This window comes from Miscanthus floridulus, chromosome 14 (assembly GCF_019320115.1).
Source record: "Miscanthus floridulus cultivar M001 chromosome 14, ASM1932011v1, whole genome shotgun sequence".
Classification (NCBI taxonomy): domain Eukaryota; kingdom Viridiplantae; phylum Streptophyta; class Magnoliopsida; order Poales; family Poaceae; genus Miscanthus; species Miscanthus floridulus.
In genome coordinates, this window is record NC_089593.1 from 94,095,868 (window position 1) to 94,116,608 (window position 20,741).

Here is a 20,741-nt window from a genome sequence, read left to right on the forward strand (position 1 = left end):
TTATGAGTGCGGGAAGATTTATTTGAATTGTGTGTTGTCTCCACCTACCCACCCTCTATGATCATAAACGGAAACCACACTCTCCAGCGTCGTCATAGCCATCACCATCGTTTCTCCTGAAATCCCCTGCCCTCTAAATCCTAGTTCGTCTCAACAACCGTCTTATGTTTGATCATGTTATTCCTTTGTCCCATAACAGGAGCAAGAGCATGATGTATCAGAAAAACCAGGAGCAGGCAGATCCAATTCGTTTAGCACCATGAAGCGAGCGTGCCCCCTACCTAAAATGGTGCAGGTCCACCGGCGTCCCCCATCTGGGATGGTGCGTGTCACCAACATCACCCCGGTACAGCAACTCCATTACCGCATCCTCGTTCGCCGCACGCGCCTCACTTTTGAGGCGCTTCGCAATGCCTACCAGCGCCAGGAACTCTCCAACCCCAACACCACCAGAAACTTCGCATACAGCAGCACCTACAGCATGATGCTCTCCGCCAACAAGTGCCTCTACCATGGGGTCCGCATCGTCGGTGACGCATTCATCTATCGTAATGAGCTATGTGCTGTTGGCCTCCACACGAAACTCTAGGACGGCATGCTATGTCCCCGCCAACCTCATCGACGAGGGAATCCCCATAGCCACAAGCATCGTCTCCTCCTAAGGGTACCTCGACAACGAGGACTTTGGTGACGTCCTCTACTACAGCGGCAGCGGCAGTGACCGTGCGCAAAACAGTCTTCAACACCGCGCTGACCAGAAGCTTGATAATTAAGGAAACCTTGCACTCCACAACAGCTACGAGTATGGCATCGAGGTGCACGTCATCCGTGGTGTCAAATGCAAGCTGCACAACCAAGGCCACAACAAGGTGTACATCTACGATGGCCTCTACAGGGTCGTCAGCTCCACCTTCGGCCATGGCAAGTCCGGCTACAACGTCTGCAAGTTCAAGCTCCTGCGCCTCCCCGGGCAGGCTGAACTGGGCAGCAAGAGCTGGCAGATCGCCCAGCAGCTCAAGGACACCATGGACGACAATAGAGGCCAACAACTAAGCTTGAGGCACGGGTACATCTCGCTCGACCTCTCCAAGGGAACGGAGTGTTGATTTAGCCTCTTGTAATCGTGACAGTTTGTATCAGCATGTTAGGTGCATTAGGTAGTTCAATTATGTTTCTAAACACGTTTGCAATTCACGTAGAATCGTGGGCAGGGACGGAGACTGCACACATTGCATCATGACCGCGTCAAGGGGGCTGACTCTGCCACGGTATGCACATCGTGCATGTCGCACGGGCGTCCACAAATGACGGCGCACCATGCAGCTGCAAGTCATGGCGGGGATGTCGGATCGAGCCCGTGTTTAATACAAGCAAATGCATCAGAAAAATGTTGCGCCAGTTTGCAGTGAAACTCTCTCTTCTATCTCGCATGTGTTCTCTCCAGTTGTGACGTCATGTTCGCGGTGATCGCGTGCTGAGCTCCGCAGCGCGCCGGTAGGATCCTAGCTCCGGCAGTGATCGCCGGTCCCAACACTGTGGTATCAGAGCTGGTTCATGTTCTATAGCAGTTCCATAAGCCCACCGAGATCACCTGCGTTGAAGAAGTTCAAGCCAAATCCGAGGAGGAAGCCAGAGAAGAAGATGGGCAACGGCGCATCGACGAGCACCATGTCCAGTGTCCGGGAGAGCTCGCTGCTGTGGCCGATGATGGATCGGTCAAACTACACTGAGTGGGCGATGTTGATGCAGTGCAACCTCGAGGCGATGGAGATCTAGCACGTGATCAATCTAGGAACCAACGTCAAGCGGTCGCAAGATCACCAAGCCATGAGCGCGCTCCTGCGTTCGGTGCCGAAGGACATGTGGCAATCTCTCGGCAGCCGGAAGACGGTGAAGGAGACATGGGAGGCAGTGCAGACCATGCGTCTCGATGTTGATCGAGTGAAGGAGGTCAACGCCCAAAGGCTGCTGAAAGAATTCGAGAACGTCGGGTTCAAGGAGGGCGAGACGATCGACGACTTCGGTATGTGGATCACCAACCTCAAGACGCTTGGTGAGACGGTGAATGATGCTTGCGTGGTCAAGAAATTCTTGCGCGTGGTACCTTCCCATTTCAATCAAGTGGTCATCTCCATCGAGATGTTCTGCGATGTGAAGAAGATGACGGTGGACGAGCTGGTGGGGCGTCTGCGGGTGGCGGAGGACCGACTCGACGATAAGGTCGAGCAGATCGTCGACAAGGTAGGATGCCTTCTACTCGTGGAAGAGGACTGGGTTGAGAAACACAAGCACCGGTTCCATGTCGGTTCGAAGGAGGGAGGCGGCGGTGCTAGTGCTAGCCACTCGAAGGGGAAGGCGGCGGCGCGCTCAAATGGCGGCGCCTCGGGAGAAGTCAGACTGACCTCCAAGGGCACACCAAGGCAGAAGGGGCGCTGCCATAATTGTGGCATATATGGGCACTGGGCGCAAGATTGCAAGCGTCCCAAGAAGGAGAAGGAGGCACGGTAGCCAGAGGCAAATGTGGTGGTGGGTGGCGCGGAGCAGTCGGCGTTGATGCTAGCAACGTGCGACGTCGATGTCGTGCGTGGGCCAACCCAGATCGTGCGCCTGGCGGAGAACGTGATCCCTATTGATGTTCCTGATGGCGTGTGGGTGCTGGACACCGGCGCCAGCAATCACATGACGGGGACACGCACAGCGCTGACTCAACTGGATGAAGGAGTGCGTGGCACCGTGCGCTTTGGCGATGGCTCGCGCGTTGAGATCCATGGAGCTGGATCAGTGGTGATGCAAGGTCGTCATCAACAACATAAGGTACTAACTGACGTCTACTACATCCCTAAACTCAAGAGCAACATTGTTAGTTTGGGTCAGTTAGAAGAAAAAGGGTTCAAGGTCACTCTGGGAGATGGCAAACTGTGTGTGTTTGATCAAGAACGTACTCTGTTGATTTCTGCTCCAAGAACAGCTAATAGATTGTACACAGTCAAGTTTGGATTAGTTCCACCAATGTGTCTGCTAGCAAAGTCTGATGATGTAGCTTGGCGTTGGCATGCAAGATTTGGCCACTTAAATTTTAGAGCTCTGAGAGATCTAAGTTGTAAAAGGATGGTAGATGGAATGCCAACTGTAAACCGAGTAGAGCAAGTATGTGATGGGTGTGTCCTTGGGAAACAACACATAATTCCTTTTCCACAAGCTTCAAATTTCAGAGCAGAAAAGGGACTAGAATTAGTTCATGCAGACTCGTGTGGTCACATCACTCCAAAAACCCTAGGTGGTTGCTCATATTTTATGTTAGTAGTTAATGATTACAGCAGATATATGTGGGTGGAGATGTTGAAATCAAAGGACCAGGCTTTAGATTACTTCAAGAAAGTCAAAACTAGAGCTGAAGTTGAGTCTGAAACTAAGCTAAAGGCCCTGAGAACAGATAGAGGGGGGAGTTCACATCTCATTTGTTCTCAATTTTCTGCAATGAACAAGGAATCAAACACTACACTACTACTCCTTACTCTCCCCAGCAGAATGGGGTAGTGGAGCGTTGAAACCAAACAGTGGTGGAGATGTCAAGGTGTATACTGAAGGCAATGAAGGTTCCTACAAAATTTTGGGGTGAAGCAGTTTTGACTTTGTTTATATTCTTAATATGTCACCTACAAAGAGCCTATCTGGAAAAACCCCTTTTGAAGCTTGGCACAAGAAGAAACCAAATGTTAGTCATCTGAGAACTTTTGGCTGTGTGCCTCATGTAAAGCACAATGGTCCTGGTCTGAGTAAGCTGGCAGATAGATCATCAAAAATGGTTTTCATTGGCTATGAATCAGGCACAAAAGGATACAGGCTTTATGATCCATCTACTGGTCGTCTAGTGGTCAGTAGGGATGTGATTTTTGAAGAACATCTAGCCTGGGATTGGACCAGTGCAGCCAGCAGCTCAGTTAGTTCAGTGGAAGAGACTAAAACATTCATTGTGCATTATCAGAGTACTGTAGCAGAACCAACAATGGAGCAAACTGCAGAAATTCCTGTAGTAAAAGAAGAGGGGGGAGATTCCAATGATCAAGGGGGTGTTGTGGGTCCTAATGAAGCAACACCTAGTCCCTCAAACAGTCTAGGCTCCAGTCAGGCACCTGCTGTGGTGTGGGCAACTCCACCAAGTCAACATTCTGAAAACACTGATGGAGGACCACTGAGATTTAGAACTCTGAATGATCTTCTTGACTCTACTGATGAAGTTCTTGACTATGAATACAGTGGTGTGTGTATGCTGGCAGCTGATGAACCAATGGGAGTAGATGAAGCCCCGGAAGAAGAATGCTAGAGAAAAGCAATGAATAGTGAGCTACAGTCAATATAGGAAAACAACACCTGGTATTATGCAGACCTTCCAAAAGGTCACAGAGCAATAGGTTTGAAGTGGGTTTATAAGGTGAAAAGGGATCCAGAGGGTAACATTGTCAAGCACAAGGCAAGACTTGTTGCAAAAGGTTATGCTCAGAGGCATGGGGTGGATTATGAGGAGGTATTTGCTCCTGTTGCTAGGTTAGAAACTGTCAGGCTGATTCTAGCACTAGCTGCTCATGGAAAGTGGGAAGTGCATCACATGGATGTGAAATCTACTTTCTTGAATGGTGATTTACAGGAGGAAGTATATGTTCACCAGCCTCCAGGTTTTCTCGATCCAAGGCATCCAGGAAAGGTGTTGAAACTGAAAAAAGCCCTTTATGGACTGAAACAAGCACCCAGGGCCTGGAATGCTAAGTTAGATCATGAGCTTGTCAAATTGGGGTTCTATAGAAGTGAAGAGGAACATGCAGCCTACACGAGGGGCAGTGGTGACACACTGTTACTGTTAGGTGTGTATGTTGATGATCTCATCATCTGTGGGCTAGATAACAAGAAGATTCTTGAGTTCAAGCATCGGGTGAGCAGAACATTCAGTATGAGTGACTTGGACTTGTTGAGCTACTATCTGGGAATGGAAGTGAAGCAGAAACCTGGAGAGATTACTATATGCCAGAGAGTATATGCAACAAAAATTGTTGAACAGTGTGGCATGACAGGCTGTAATCCAGTTGATACTCCAATGGAACAAAACAGTAAGCTGTTACCTGGGAGGCCTGATCTTGCAAAAGATGTGACCAAATTCAGAAGCATAGTTGGTAGCTTGAGATATCTAGTGAACACCAGGCCAGACATTGCCTTCTTAGTAGGCATGGTCAGCAGGTTCATGGAGTCTCCTACTACTGAGCATTGGGCTGCTATAAAGAGGATTGTCAGATATGTAGCAGGCACTTCTGAGTATGGGTGCAGATTTGTGAGTAGATCCTCTTCAGACCTGAAACTGTTGGGATACTCTGACAGTGATCATGCCGGTGACCTTAAAAAGAGAAAGAGTACATCTGGAGTTGTGTTTTTCCTAAATGGCAATGTGGTGACATGGACTTCACAGAAGCAAAGGGTGATGTCACTGTCTAGCTGTGAGGTTGAGTATATTGCAGCAGCTTCAGCAGCATACCAAGGGGTTTGGCTAAGCAGGCTCATTGCAACCTGACAGGAAGAGGTGTGTAGAAATTCAGGCTTCTAATGGACAGCCAATCGGCTCTGGAATTGAGCAAGAATCCAGTGTATCATGAGAGAAGCAAACGCATTGATACACGGTATCATTACATCAGAGAATGTATCAGTGATGGCATTGCAGAAGTTGAGCACATTAGCACTGACAGACAGCTTGTAGACATCCTGACGAAGCCACTTGGGAGGATCAAATTCGTCGAGATGCGTCAACGTTGGGCGTCGGCAATGTGTGTCACGATTAAGGGGGGTGAATTGTTGATTTAGCCTCTTGTAATCATGACAGTTTGTATCAGCATGTTAGGTGCATTAGGTAGTTCAATTATGTTCTGAACACGTTTGTCATTCTCGTAGAATCGTGGGCAGGGGCGGAGACTGCACGCACTGCGTCATGACCGCATCAAGGGGGCTGACTCCGCCACGGCGTGCACGCCGTGCATGTCGCACGGGTGTGTGCAAATGACGGCTCACCGTGCAGCTGCAAGTCGTGGCAGGGATGTCGGATTGAGCCCGTGTTTAATACAAGCAAATGCAACAGAAAAATACTGCGCCAGTTTGCAGTGAAACTCTCTTCTCTCTCGCGTGTGTTCTCTCCAGTTGCGACGTCGTGTTCGCGGTGATCACGTGCTGAGCTCCGCAGCGCGCCGGTAGGATCCTGGCTCCGGCGGTGATCGCCGGTCCCAACACGGAGGCCTTCAGCATCCCTATCTGCAGCACGGTGGACGACGACAGGTCTCCTCTGCTATTTGAGTACATTGTTCGCCCCGAGTTTCCAGTGCCAGTCAAGTGGCCGTGGCGCACGCCCGGCTGTGACTCCAAGTGTAGCTGCCGGTGCCAGGCAAAGGACAGTCGAGAGCCGCCAGCGGCGTATAGCAAGGAGGGCATTCTTGAGATGGGAAGGCCGGTGTTCTATGAGTGCGGCGCTCTATGTGGGTGCCCCATAACCTGCACGAACCGGGTGACACAGCGAGGGATGAAGCACCGGCTGGAGGTGTTCCGTTTCAGACCTTCTGGTGAGACTGCAGCTGTGGCAAGGTGGGGTGTCAGGAGGACGCTGGACCTAATACCGCCGGGCAGCTTCGTCTGCGAGTATGGTGGGGAAGTGGTCCATCGTGGATCATCAGCCACACAATGGTGGTGATGCTCCATGGGAGGAGACGAAGGAGAACCGAGTATCTTCATCGATCCAGCGAAGCTTCCGCAGCGATGGAGGGAGTGGGGAGACACCGACGGCGTCGAGCTAGCCATCAAGAGACACCATGTTCCAGAGTTTGCAGGGCCTAGTTATATTCTTGACGTGTCCCAGAAGAGGAACGTTGTCCTGCTACATTGGCCACAGCTACACTCCCAATGTGTTCCTTCAGTATGTAGTCCGTGGCAACGAGGACGAATCATTCCCTCACCTGATGGTTTTCGCTATGGAGACCATCCCACCTATGAGAGAGCTCACCATCGATTGGGGAAATAATTAGTTCCCCATGAGAGCGAGGTGCTGCATGGTTCCGCATTGCTTCAGGTTCGCCCTAGATTGCTCCTTTATTAAAATTTGTTAAATTCTATTGCTTCATTCTAAATTATAAGTCAGTTTTAGCTTTTCTAGATTCATAGCTTTTGCTACGTATTTATATATACATTATGTCTAGATACATAGTGAAAATTATGTATCTTGGAAAGCCAAAATGACTTATAATTTAGAATGCGGAGAGTAGAATGCTAGCTGAGGGTACCAAAAGATGCTCAGGTTTAATCAATTCCTCTTGCATTGGTGTCACTAAGAATAATATAATGAGACTTGAAAGGTATGCCAGCTAAATACCTTTTTTCCGATGTTATACTGATATCGTTGTTGGCACCAAAGACTATATTTAGCAACTGTTTTATGTGAATCTTTGTTAACCCTGTGCTACATGGATGGACAACGTACTACTGCTTATTTTGGGCATTATTGTGTGTGAAAATGTCGAACCATATTTATGGACCGTGCACAATTTGGCAATTTCTAGTGTTAGCTCTAGCTATGTCACACAGGGAGTGTACCACACACGTCACTCTCACACACACTGACACACACACGCGTGTGCTGGGGTTGAAAAAGAGGAGAATAGACTACAGAGCAGTCACACAAGGAAATGAGCTACTGAACTACATCCAGCCGCAGGGCCAGTTTAGTTCGCGCCTGTCTAGTTGGTTCCCAGGCAATTTTGTCTGGTGCTATGTAGAATCTTAGGCGTTCAATTTCCCATGTCTGGGTGCATATGAATGCCTTTGTGAAATACTCCATTAGCATACAGACCTTGAGACAGTTTATAAGTAGTCCAGTTTGCTGGCATGTTGAAGCCTGAAACTGGATTTCATGAAAGTTAGATAATATACTCCTGAAGATGGTTTTGCATGCTTATTTTTTAAAGAGAATGTGCTCTACTGCTCTCTGAATGATGTGTGAGAACATTTATAGGCTGATCATTCTAAATATACTCTTGAAGAGCTGTTGTTTAACTGGCAAAATATGTAGTACAAACCACCTACTACGTAGAACATAGGAAACCAATTCAAAAAATAGTACTTCGACTGTTCAAAAAAAATCTGAAATTTGGAAGATCATAGAGACAAATATGTACTCACATGCAAAAATTGAGATACAAAGTCGCTTTTGAAAATTCATACGAAAATGGCAAATTTCATATGCATGTGCACTGAAAGAGAAAATCTCTGGAATTTTGTTTTCTAGCGTACATGCATCTGAAATTTGTCATTTTTACATGAATTGTTCTAGTTTGAGTTTGCATCTCAACTTTTGTATGTAAGTACATATTATATGCACTATATGGATGTTTAGAATTTTTTGAACGATCAAAGTATACTTTTTGAATTGTTTTTTATGTTTTCACCTAGTAAGTGGTTTGCTCTACATCCTGTTTAACTGAAGTTTTGGATTCCTAGACTAGTGTAATATGTTTTCTACTAGTTTGAGTTTGCATCTGAACTTTTGTATGTAAGTACATATTTATATGCACTATATGGATGTTTAGAATTTTTTGAACGATCAAAGTATACTTTTTGAATTGTTTTTTATGTTTTCACCTAGTAGGTGGTTTGCACTACAGCATGTTTAACTGAAGTTTTGGATTCCTAGACTAGTGTAGTATGTTTTCTACTTGACAGCATAAAATTGCCATGTTGCAGAGGCAGTGAAATTGGGAGACCGTTATTGGTAGTTGAGATTCCTGGTGTCTTTGTCCTTTTACTTTCTTGACTGGGAGACTTAGCATGTTCGCTTGCTCGTAAACGATCGTAAATTTCCAGCCGAGAACAGTGTTTTTCTCTCACACCAAACCAGCCAGCAGTAAATAATCCACGATCGTTTACGGCCTCCCGAACAGGCTACATAGGAATTTGAGCTGATCTTTCTTGACTGGTTAGCTAAAAACTCAAAAAGTTCAAGGTCTCAAATGTACAATTGAGTTCATGGAACTAGATGAGACTCTAGAACAATTTAGGAAAAAAAATAATCTTAAACCCAACAAGCAGTGCACTACAGGATGAATTTGACATGACAATCTGACTATAATATGTTACACCACAATCACTCCTGCACAGCCTCGGCCTTGGGAGGGGGTGGTGGCAAAGCTTCCTTCACTATCTCCAAAAACTCCTGGACCCATTCATCTTCGTCACGTACATCTCCTCGCTCGTCCCTGGAAAATCGTCTCCCACATTCTTCTATCATCTGCAGTGGAGGATCATAAGGAAACATTAAAATGAAGACTAAACAATTAAGCAGGTTTCTGTGCTTATTTGCAAATAGCATGTTCTAACAGAGAGCAATACCAACCAAATTTTAAGGACATCCCAATCAATTTGATCCCCGATGATATTACGCTAATAAATAAGCTATAATTGAACAGTTTTTGGAAGTGTCATTTAGCATCTGCATAAGTGCGCAGCTAATCTAAGTTTTATCTTCCTCTTATTGCAAGAAAATTTCAAAATATCCTTGAGATACATTCATTAAGAATAAGAAAGATAAAGAAATCCAATTTATTGATCAGTTAAAGTTCTGAAGGATGTGAAAAAATATATATAATTGTTATACAGCATGTTATCATGATACTATACTAGAAAGAACAAAAAAACTTAGTGCTGCAGTTTTAGCCCTTACAAAAAGGAAACGGACTTTGAACCACTTTCAAGCTCCTGACACAAGAATTCAGAAAAGAGAGATTCCTTGAAACATGCACTGTTGCAAACAGTTCACATTTGCTTCTATATTTAGAAATAAGCTTGAGTTCTGATTTCTGAACTGGATGATACCTAGTTATCCTCACAGCAAGCCCAGCTTCAAATACACACTGTTTTACAACAACACTAGTAAAATACTAACATGACAGCAGCAGCAGCAGCAACACTAGTAAAACAGGCACCAAAGAAAGACACTTCCATGTGGTAAACCAAAAATCTAACTTCAATGTCTTAGTTCTAATAGAGAACAATAATTATCAAATTCTTTGATCATCCTAATCGATTTGATCCCTGATGCCATGAAGCTTAACAGCAGCAGCAACAACGTCAAAAGCAAGTTGGGTAGGCTAGAGATGAAACCCAATAGCATTCACCAATAAAAAGGGACCTACTACCTGATAGACTTGCACAAAATATTCAACATGCACATTGGGTATTGCTTAAGCAGACAACTAACATTGTCTTATTTTACAATTTTGTTGCAAGAAAAATAGAATATATCCTTAAGAAACATTCATGAATAAACATAATTGGGCATGTGCTTAAGCACAGCTAACATAGACTAATTTTTTCTGTAAGTAGTTGCAAGGAAAATCCAAAATATCCTTAAGATACACTTACAGAGAAACATAAATAAAAATTAAGCTATGAAAAAGCTTGAAGTTCTTACGAACATGAAACAAGTATAATTGTCACAATAGATTTATTCATTCAACAACAACAACATAGCCTTTCAGTCCCAAGCAAGTTGGGGTAGGCAATAGATTTATTCATTATGAGGACAAAATGGCCCCAAAAAAACTATTGCTTCCTTGTTAGCCCTTATAACAAGAAAACAGATTGTTGAACCTCTTTCAAGCCCATGTCATGCCAGGAATGCAAAATTTCTTAAAACATGCACCGCTACTAACAGTTAAGAACATCTGCTTCTATGTTTAGAAATAGGCCTTCGTCCCTGATTTTAACAAATACCCAGTTATCCTCACAGCACCCTGAAGGCTTGAACTTCAAACACAATACTGTTTTCAATGGCAATAATTTTTTTTTAAATAACACTGTAGCAGGAAGGACAGTAGCTTATTCTGCATTAACAAAGTAATATAGAAAAATTGGAAAAGAAATTCAAGTTCATTATCAGCAAGATAAACATGAAAGTACCGCATATGCATCAGCAGCTGAGGACGGCCTACAGTTTATCACATTTAGCTTATCAGCATCTGCAAGCCTGAAACCCTCACTTCTCTTCACAAATTCAAAAACTGATTCCCTTGTCTGGTTACAAGCAGGGGTTTTTAAGAGGTACTCATACACCTAGTGTGACAATGGTGCATATTAGACCAGTTCAGGAATAAAACAAAGCACACAAAAACAAGTCGAGAGGATAAAGCATTGCATACAAGAGCATGAAGAAAAAGTTATCACCTTACACTCTGATGCAGTGACAGCCCCCAAACATCCCATGGGGTCGGTTTTGGCACCTCTAGACCGCAAGAAGTCTAGAACTTCAAAGTTTGTAAGGACCCCCGCATTTGCTTTCTCTCTGCAGAACAACAATGGGCAGTGGTTATCCCAAGCTTCAAACTACACAATGGATGATAGGCAGAGTAGGAAATTCGAGACCCACGAGGCCGCGATACAGTCCTCTGTACTCAGGGTCATTGACATCATTGAGCAACATTTGTTCAAAACAAGAAATAGAATGGTTATGTCAACACTTAATTACCCATTTACCACTGACAAAATACTAAAGATTATCCAACTACTTCTCAGAAAGATTGTCGCTTGAGATGAATTTCAGTTAAAACCAGCTGAACTTGCAAATCAATGGCACACATGTAAGATTGTCGCCTTTTTGGGAATTGTTACAGCAAACCAAATGTGCAGATCAAAGATTGGAAGCTTAGCGTAACATGCAAAGAAGTAAAAGTAAGCAAAAAAGAAAAGGAAAAAATAAGTTTCAACAGATTGGAAAGAGATGGGCACTACTAACATCTTCATTGCTGCAGCAGGGCAAGGGTGGGCTACAGTTGAAACTCCCAATATTTGGGGAAAACAATCTGCACCGGCTCCTAGGCTGGGTCAGGTAGGTGTGCTGAGGAAGACAGAACTTTTGAGCAAAATGTTCTGTCATTTTAGTACAACAGAGAACAGTCATTAGTACAAATATATAGATATAACTTAATTACATAGTACATATTGCACAGTGCTATTCTAGAATATGTTCAATAGAATATAATGGATAAAATAGCATCACCACTAGATGAATACTTATAAAAGGTATGCAAGATTATCACAGGCTCAAGATGATAAGAAGCTAGCAAACAACCTCCTCCCTCAAAATTTCAGTATATGAGCCATATTTCATTGTTTGACCTTGGTCAATCACAAGATCAACAATATATAATGAAAATGAGATTCATATACTGCAGCAGCTTTGCTGTTGAAGAAAAGGAATATGACTGAGACAATGTGTGCTGTCTGCAGACTGCGGTACAGATTATTCTAAGTTACTAGTATTACCCTTGGCATTGCTTATAGGAAACATGGGCTTTGCTAGTATTCACATCTTCTGAAGATCAGGAAGAAGATAAGTGAAGGCACAAAGATTGCAACCTACTCTTTTTTGTGACAGTGGTGTGTCAAAATAACAAAATTGGAATCCAATTCCAGTTGATACTAGTACTAGGTTACATGTTAGAGCAAGAACACCCCAATTAATCAAGATTTGGTTCATGCTGGCCTTCTCATATAGCACATGAACCTAAACCTACACATACAAGTTGGACATTCCTAATAATTAGGGATGCAACCAGAAATGCATACCTGCACTGAAAAGGACAGTTAACCAGTTACAGGGAACATTAATAAAGTAACTAAGTATCCTTACGAACGGATTTGTGCCTGAAATCTTGAATTGGTAATCCTGTCTCAAGAAACCCCAAAATGGCAAAAATCTAAAATTCTGAATTATATTGTAAAAATCTTATCTTTCCACTGGCCATCTGTCATGTGGGGCAGCCGGGGACCGGCTGCATGCAGCTAGGACGGTATCCAACGGGGTGCCGGCTGTGAATCAATGGCAATTAGAGTCTGGGGAAGAGATTAGAGTTAATGAGAGATTAGAGTCATTAATGTTGGGGAGAGAATCAAGGTGTTATGTGGGGCGTCTAGTACCGACGCCGGCCACAGTATCCAGGAGCCGATTTAGGCATGCAGGCATGCAGATTGACAATCAAATATTGCTAGAATAAAGGAGTTTGTTTCCTTTTTATTAGCAGGCCACGGGCCTATATAATCCATGTAATCGGCACTCTTGGGATTAAGCAAGAATTACCTACCCTAATCCTCTCTCTTCTTCCTAATCTCACCTCCTTCACCATTGGGCAGCCGGGCAACAACCCCGACGCCATTACCAGTCAAGGCTACGAGCTCCGTAGCCTGAGGACCCGATGTCTTGGGCGTGGACGCCCTTGACAACCTGGTATCACGATCCAGGCCTTCCTCATCCAGCCGCCCACCATCGCCGCCACCGTCGTCCCGCCCTTCCTCTGCGCCGCCCACCCCACTGCCGCGTACACACCATGGGCGACAACACCGTGAACAACGCCAACAACGCCGCTTTGCAGGCGACCTTGGACTCCCTGGTCGCGTCCATCAGGACGCTCCAGACGTCCGTGGAGGCCAACGCCCAGGCCATTCAGCGCTTGGACGCCGCGCGCCAGCCGCCGGGCGGTTCGTCATCCTCCACACACTCCGGGACGGGGGAGCACCACCAAGATCGGCCGCCGCGTTTCCAAAAGCTCGACTTCCCGCGCTATGACGGCAAGTCCGACCCGCTGATCTTCATCAACCGGTGCGAATCCTACTTCCACCAGCAAAGGATCATGGAGGAGGGCGCCCAGCTGTGGTACATCCAGGTCCAGGCAGACGAGGGCATCCCCTCATGGCGCCGCTTCAAGGATCTTCTCCATCTCCGCTACGGACCACCGCTGCGCTCCAATCCCCTCCACGAATTGGCCTCGTGCAAGCGCACCGGCACTGTCGAGGAGTACCAGGAACGTTTTCAAGCGCTCCTCCCTCGTGCCGGGCGCCTCGATGAGGGACAGCGCGTCCAGCTCTTCACCGGGGGCCTCCAGCCGCCGCTTAGCCTCGACGTCGAGGTCCACAACCCTCAGTCCCTCGCCGTCGCCATGAGCCTCACCCGCAAGTTGGAGCTCCAGCGAGCAGTGTGCCGCGGCGGCCGCGCCACCACCACGCCCAGGGCGGGATCACCAGAGGGGCCTCCTACCGGCACCACCGCCCCGTCTGGCGCTTCCAGCGCCCAACACGGTGCCCGCGCCAGCGCCAGCGCCACAGCCGGTCACCGTCGAGGGCCGCCAGGTCAAACGCCTGTCGCAAGCAGAGATGGAGGAGCGTCGCCGCCTAGGCCTCTGCTTCAACTGCAACGAGAAGTTTGGGCGAGGCCACAACCGCGTCTGCCAACGCATCTTCCTCCTCGACTTGGCGGCGCTCGAGGACGACACCGACTCTGAGATAGACGAGGCCACTCCAGCGGCGCCCCAGATCTCACTCCACGCCATCGCTGGCGTGCGCACCAGCGAGACCATGCAGATGCGTCTCACGATGGGCGGCACCTCCCTCCTCGCCCTGATCGACTCCGGCTCGACGCACAACTTCTTCGCCGAGAAGGCGGCCGCCCGCGCCTCGCTCCCAACCATCACCCAGGGACAACTGCGGGTCACGGTGGCCAATGGCGAGCGCGTCCAGTGCCCCGGCATGTTCCGCAACGCGCCGTTCTCCATCAATGCGGAGGAGTTCACCGCGGATTTCTACGCCCCTGCCGTTGGCTGGGTACGACGTCGTCCTAGGGGACCCAATGGCTGGCAACGCTGGGCCCGATTCTAGTGGGATTTCGACGCCCTCACCATGTCCTTCTGGCGTGGCGGCCGTCGGATGCGCTGGTGCGGCACGGCGGCTACCACAGGCTCGGCGATCCAGGCCTGCATCAGCGCCGATCTCCTCACCGCCATCCTCGAGGAATTTGCCCCTGTCTTCGCCGAACCCTCCGGCATGCCTCCGGCACGCACCCGCAACCACTGCATCAACCTTCTGCCGGGATCAGCCCCGGTGACCGTCCGGCCGTACCGCTACCCCACCGCGCACAAGGATGAATTGGAGCACCAATGCGCCGCGATGATGGCCCAGGGCATCATTCGCCGCAGTTCCTCGGCGTTCTCGTCGCCGGTCCTCTTGGTCCGGAAGGCCGATGGCTCCTGGAGGTTCTGCGTGGACTATCGTGCCCTAAACGCCATCACGATCAAGGATGTGTTCCCGATTCCGGTGGTCGACGAAGTACTGGACGAGCTCCGCCACGCCCGCTTCTTCACCAAGCTCGACCTGCGCTCCGATCACCACCAGGTTCAGATGCGCGCCGACGACATCGCCAAGACCGCCTTCCGCACCCACGACGGCCTCTACGAATTCCTCGTCATGTCGTTCGGCCTCTGCAACGCGCCGGCGACGTTCCAGGCACTCATGCACGACGTCTGCCCTACGCCACTTCGTCCTCGTCTTCTTCGACGATATCCTCATCTACAGCAAGTCTTGGGCCGATCATCTTCGCCACGTGCGCGCCGTCCTCAGCACGCTCCAGCAACATCAGCTCTTCGTCAAGCGATCCAAGTGCGCGTTCGGGGTCGAATCGATCTCCTACCTCAGGCCACATCATCTCCGCTGCGGGTGTCGCCATGGATCCCGCCAAGGTCCAAGCAGTGGCCGACTGGCCTGCAGCCTCGCTCGGCGCGGGCGGTCCGGGGCTTCCTCGGCCTGGCGGGGTACTACCGCAAGTTTGTTAGGGAATTCGGCACGATCGCCGCCCCCCTGACCGCCCTCCTCCGCAAGGAAGGGTTCTCCTGGACACCGGAAGCTGCTGCGGCTTTCGCCGCCCTCAAGACAGCCGTGACGACGGCGCCTGGTCTCGCCCTGCCTGACTTCAACCGCGCCTTCATCGTCGAGTGCGACGCGTCCGGTTATGGGTTCGGCGCAGTGCTCCTCCAGGACCAGCACCCGCTGGCGTTCTTCAGCAGGCCGACCACGCCACGCCATGCGTCCTTGGCAGCGTACGAACGTGAACCCATTGGCCTCGTCCTCGCCATCCGCCATTGGAGGCCATACTTGTGGGGACGCCGTTTCGTGGTAAGGACCAAAGTTTTAAATAGCGCGCTATAGCGGACGCTATAGCGCTATTTAGCGGATCTGGAAGACCAACGCTAAGCTATCAGGATTTTAACGCTAAACGATTTTTCCCGCTATTAGCTGCTAATAGGGAGCTAATTCTGCTAAATTGTGGTTCATTTAGCGCTGCTATTTGGCCTGGGCTTTCATTTTCATCGGCCCAATTAACGTGCAGGCCCAATTCACTGGGATATGAAGCTGTTTGTACTGATATGTACCAGACTATGGCCTATGGCTCCGTCTTTTGTTTGTTTGTCTAGTTGTCTATCACCTTTGTATGAACTTTGAACTCACGTATGTCCCTATGTGATGTATGATGTATCATTTATGAACTACGAACTTTGATGTAATGTGTTAGTAAGACTTTGAAATATCTGTCCCTATTGGTATTTGTAATGTTTTCATCTTCTATATCTTTATTATGTGTAAAATTACATGATGTTTGACATATTTTTTGCTCAGCCGCTAAATAGCTTAGCCTGCTATTTAGCTCGCTATAGCTTTTCTTAGCCTTTTGGAGAGGCTGCCGCTAAGAGGCTTAGCCCGCTATTTAAAACATTGGTAAGGACTGACCATTTCAGTCTCAAGTTCCTCTTGGATCAGCGCTTGGCCACCATTCCACAGCACCACTGGGTGGGCAAGCTCCTCGGCTTCGACTTCTCTGTTGAGTACAAGGCGGGGAACATGAACACAGTCGCCGACGCCCTTTCTCGCCGCGACACGGAGGAGGCCGCGGCCCTGGCTATCTCGGGCCCCCACTTCGACTACATCGACCGCCTCCGACAAGCTACGTCCACCGATCCGGCTCTAATGGCGCTCAGGGACGAGCTGGCGGCGGGTACACGCGCGTCTCCTTGGTCGCTCCTCGACGGCCTCGTTGCATTCAAAGGCCGCCTCTACATTCCGCCGGCATCGCCACTGCTCCACGAGGTGCTCACCGCCGTCCACGACGACAGACACGAGGGTGTTCAGCGCACGCTCCATCGCCTCCGCTGGGACTTCCACTCACCCAACCTTCGCAAGACGGTGCAAGATCACATCCACGCCTGCGCCACCTACCAGCGGTACAAGTCCGAGCACCTGCACCTCGCGGGTCTTCTTCTACCCCTGCCCGTCCCGACGGCGATTTGGACTGATATCGGCCTCGACTTCATCGAGGCGCTCCCGCGCGTGGGCGGCAAGTCTGTCATCCTAACGGTGGTGGATCCATTCAGCAAGTACTGCCACTTCATCCCCCTCGCGCACCCATACACGACGGAGTCGGTGGCCCGGGCATTCTTCGCAGAGATTGTACGCCTCCATGGCGTTCCGCAGTCTATGGTCTCCGACCGAGATCCCATCTTCACGTCGGCATTCTGGCGCGAACTCATGCGGCTCACAGGCACCAAGCTCCACATGACGTCGGCATTCCACCCGCAATCAGACGGACAGACAAAGGTCGCGAACAAGATCATCGTCATGTACCTCCGCTGCCTCACCGGCGATCGGCCTCGGCAATGGGTACGTTGGCTCCCATGGGCAAAGTTCATCTACAACACGGCGTTCCAGACGGCGCTCAAGGACACGCCCTTTAAGATCGTCTACGGCCGTGACCCGCCCACGATCCGTTCCTACGAGCCCGGCGACACCAGGGTTGCAGCCGTGGCCAAGTCCATGGCGGAACGTGACGAGCTGCTCGCCGACGTCCGCTACCGGCTTCAGCAGGCTCAGGCGGTGTACAAGGCCTACTACGACAAGCACCATAGGGAGGTCCACTACGCCGTCGGCGACTGGGTCTGGCTCCGCCTCCATCAGCGTGCCGCAGCCTCCCTCCAAGCTTCGACCTCGGACAAACTTAAACCCCGCTTCTACGGCCGTACCGCGTCGCCGCCATCATCAACGACGTCGCCTACCACCTGGAGCTGCTGAATCGCGCCCGCCTTCACGACGTCTTCCACGTCGACCTCCTGAAGAAGTTCGTCGGCACACCCCCGACGTCACCACCGGCCCAACCACCGATCCACCACGGAGCGGCGGTCCCGGAGCCCGACCGTGTCTCGCGCGCTAGCCTTAACTGTGGCGTTCGCCAGCTGCTCGTTCACTAGAAGGGCGAACCCGCTTCATCAGCATCGTGGGAGGACCTCGACAGCTTCGTCACCCGATACCCCACATTCCAGCTCGAGGACGAGCTGCTCGTCGAGGGGGGGGGAGAGATGTTATGTGGGGTGTCCAGTACCGACGCCGGCCACGTATCCAGGAGCCGATTTAGGCATGCAGGCATGTAGATTGACAATCAAGTATTGCTAGAATAAAGGAGTTTGTTTCCTTTTTATTAGCAGGCCATGGGCCTATATAATCCATGTAATCGGCACTCTTGGGATTAAGCAAGAATTACCTACCCTAATCCTCTCTCTTCTTCCTAATCTCACCTCCTTCACCATTAGACAGCCAGGGCAACAACCCCGACGCCATTACCAGTCAAGGCGACGAGCTCCGTAGCCGAGGACCCGCGCTGTCTTGGGCGTGGACGCCCTTGACACAAGGAGCCAGAGGCTGGGCGCCTAGGGGCTGAGCTCCTCTATTTATACCCTGTAACCAGTTGAGATTGAGGAAAGCAATGAACAACAAACAATCCATTTACCCCCAAATATTCTAGTCTCCCTCCACGCCGACTTTGCCCGGCCTTCCTCTTGGCAATGGTTATCCTCCCTATCCCCGATATGAACTAAGGTTCATAACATCTGGTATCAGCTTCCTAGCGCTCCTCTTCCACCTGACCACCTCTGCTCCGCCGCCAAACCCAGCAGCCACCACGCCATCCGCCCCAGCCTCACCAACAACTTCCACCGCCTCCATATCATGAGTCAGGGATCCTTTCCTATGGCTTCTACTGTCGGTCATCCATCACCATCATGTGATGAGCCAATCACTGCCCTCGTAGAGGGGACTCGCCGTCTCGCAGAGGAGATGGATCGCTTTGTTGTGATGTTCAACCGCTAACGTGCTCACATGGAGAGGTCAGGGCATGAACTCCAAGCAGCGGTGCGGCTACAGGCGGCAGCGCGAGGGTTCCTGGTAAGGAATACCACAAGGAAGATGCGGGCAGCAATCAACCCTATGCCGCAACACACACTGTCCAGCCGGCGCTCACGACGGGTATAGTTGTGCCAACAAGCGGCGGACGTTCACCAAAATTCTCCAGGCTTGATGAGTTGGATGTGGCACCGCCACCAACACCAGCCGTCTCTCATCTGTTCTGTCATTTGTTTTGGTGTTGCTGGACAGGCCCAGTGTACTGGTTGACTGTTACATGCCGAAGCTAGCTGTTGGGCTCTTCCCATGGGATCCAGGAGGACATAGTTGTCCTTCAAATTTGTTTCATATTTTAACAAAGGTAAGCCGAGATGTAAAAGGCTTAACCCGTGGTCGCATTAAGTCTGTGGCAGCTCGTGGGCGAGCTGCTCCGAAAGGGGGGAGAAATGTCATGTGGGGCAGCCGGGGACCGGCTGCATGCAGCTAGGACGGTATCCCAGGGGGTGCCGGCTGTAATCAATGGCAATTAGAGTCTGGGGAAGAGATTAGAGTCATTAATGTTGGGGAGAGAATCAAGGAGCCAGAGGCTGGGCGCCTAGGGGCTGAGCTCCTCTATTTATACCCTGTAATCAGTTGAGATTGAGGAAAGCAAAACAATCCATTTACACTCAAATATTCTAGTCTCCCTCCACGCCGACTTTGCCCGGCCTTCCTCTTGGCAATGGTTATCCTCTCTATCCCCATCCCCGATATGAACTAGGGTTCATAGCACCATCAACATAGCTCCGGAATGGATAATCCAAGAAACACGAACAAGCAAAGTGCGCTCGAGCTTATGCCGATTGTGCCGGATCAATTAACCCGAGCAAACATAATATATGTACTGACATATAGCAAGGAGAACTGATTGCACATACTGCATCTTAGTACCATACTAGTTAAGAAATCAAGATCCTTTCTACTCCATATCATCTTATACAGGCATTGCCGCATTGGTATATACAGATACATGAGATCAACAGGCAGCAATAGGAACACTATATAAAGGAATCATCCTTCCTGTGATCAGACATCAGTGGAATGATCAGTGGAGTAATGACCCAATTACTAACTACAGTACCAATCAAAGAAATCAGTATGGGTCATGCCCTCATGGAGATTGGGGAAATCAGGAAGATGGAGTAGGACGCATAAACAAGGACCTCCTTGCTTGGCTGCCCTGCTCCCGCTTGGGGAAACTAAAGGGATGAACTGACCTATTTCACTGCTTGCGCTCGGCACCGGTGGGCCGATTGCGGCTGTGTCGATATCTCGGGCCGATTCTCGCAGCAGTTGAGCTCACTGCGCCGCCGCCGGACGTCGGCCGCCGGTCGCTGGAAAGGGTTGCTCGGGTATCGGGCGAATGCGGCCGCGTAGACGTAGGGATTGGGATTGGGGGAGGTGTTGCTCGGTTGGGCCTGAAAGGCCGTTTTACTTACTTGGGCCGTATCCAATTTATATAAATTGCTACTAACAAATATTCCCTTGAGTCTTAACGGCTTACTATATTCGAAAGATATAACAAATTATTAAAAGTATATTAATATATATCTATGACATATAATTTATATAAATTCCAATATTGAATATGGTTATATATTTCATGAAAATGTTTGACATATTTGTTAATAGTATAACTG

At 49.2% G+C, this 20,741-nt stretch overlaps 1 protein-coding gene and 1 pseudogene across 1 annotated transcript; one reads left to right on the forward strand and one right to left on the reverse strand.

The window, feature by feature from the left end:
* Positions 1–319: 319 nt before the first annotated feature.
* On the forward strand, positions 320–7,049 carry LOC136504177 (histone-lysine N-methyltransferase family member SUVH9-like; annotated as a pseudogene).
* Positions 7,050–8,956: 1,907 nt separating this feature from the next.
* Positions 8,957–20,479, reverse strand: LOC136506032 (uncharacterized). The gene is made up of 5 exons (XM_066501159.1): positions 20,319–20,479; positions 11,807–11,940; positions 11,239–11,356; positions 10,975–11,127; positions 8,957–9,304 (listed from the first exon to the last, which is right to left on the reverse strand). Exons 2-5 carry the CDS (start codon positions 11,812–11,814, stop codon positions 9,161–9,163), a joined length of 423 nt encoding a protein of 140 aa, XP_066357256.1. The 5' UTR covers positions 11,815–11,940; positions 20,319–20,479; the 3' UTR covers positions 8,957–9,160.
* Positions 20,480–20,741: the final 262 nt, after the last annotated feature.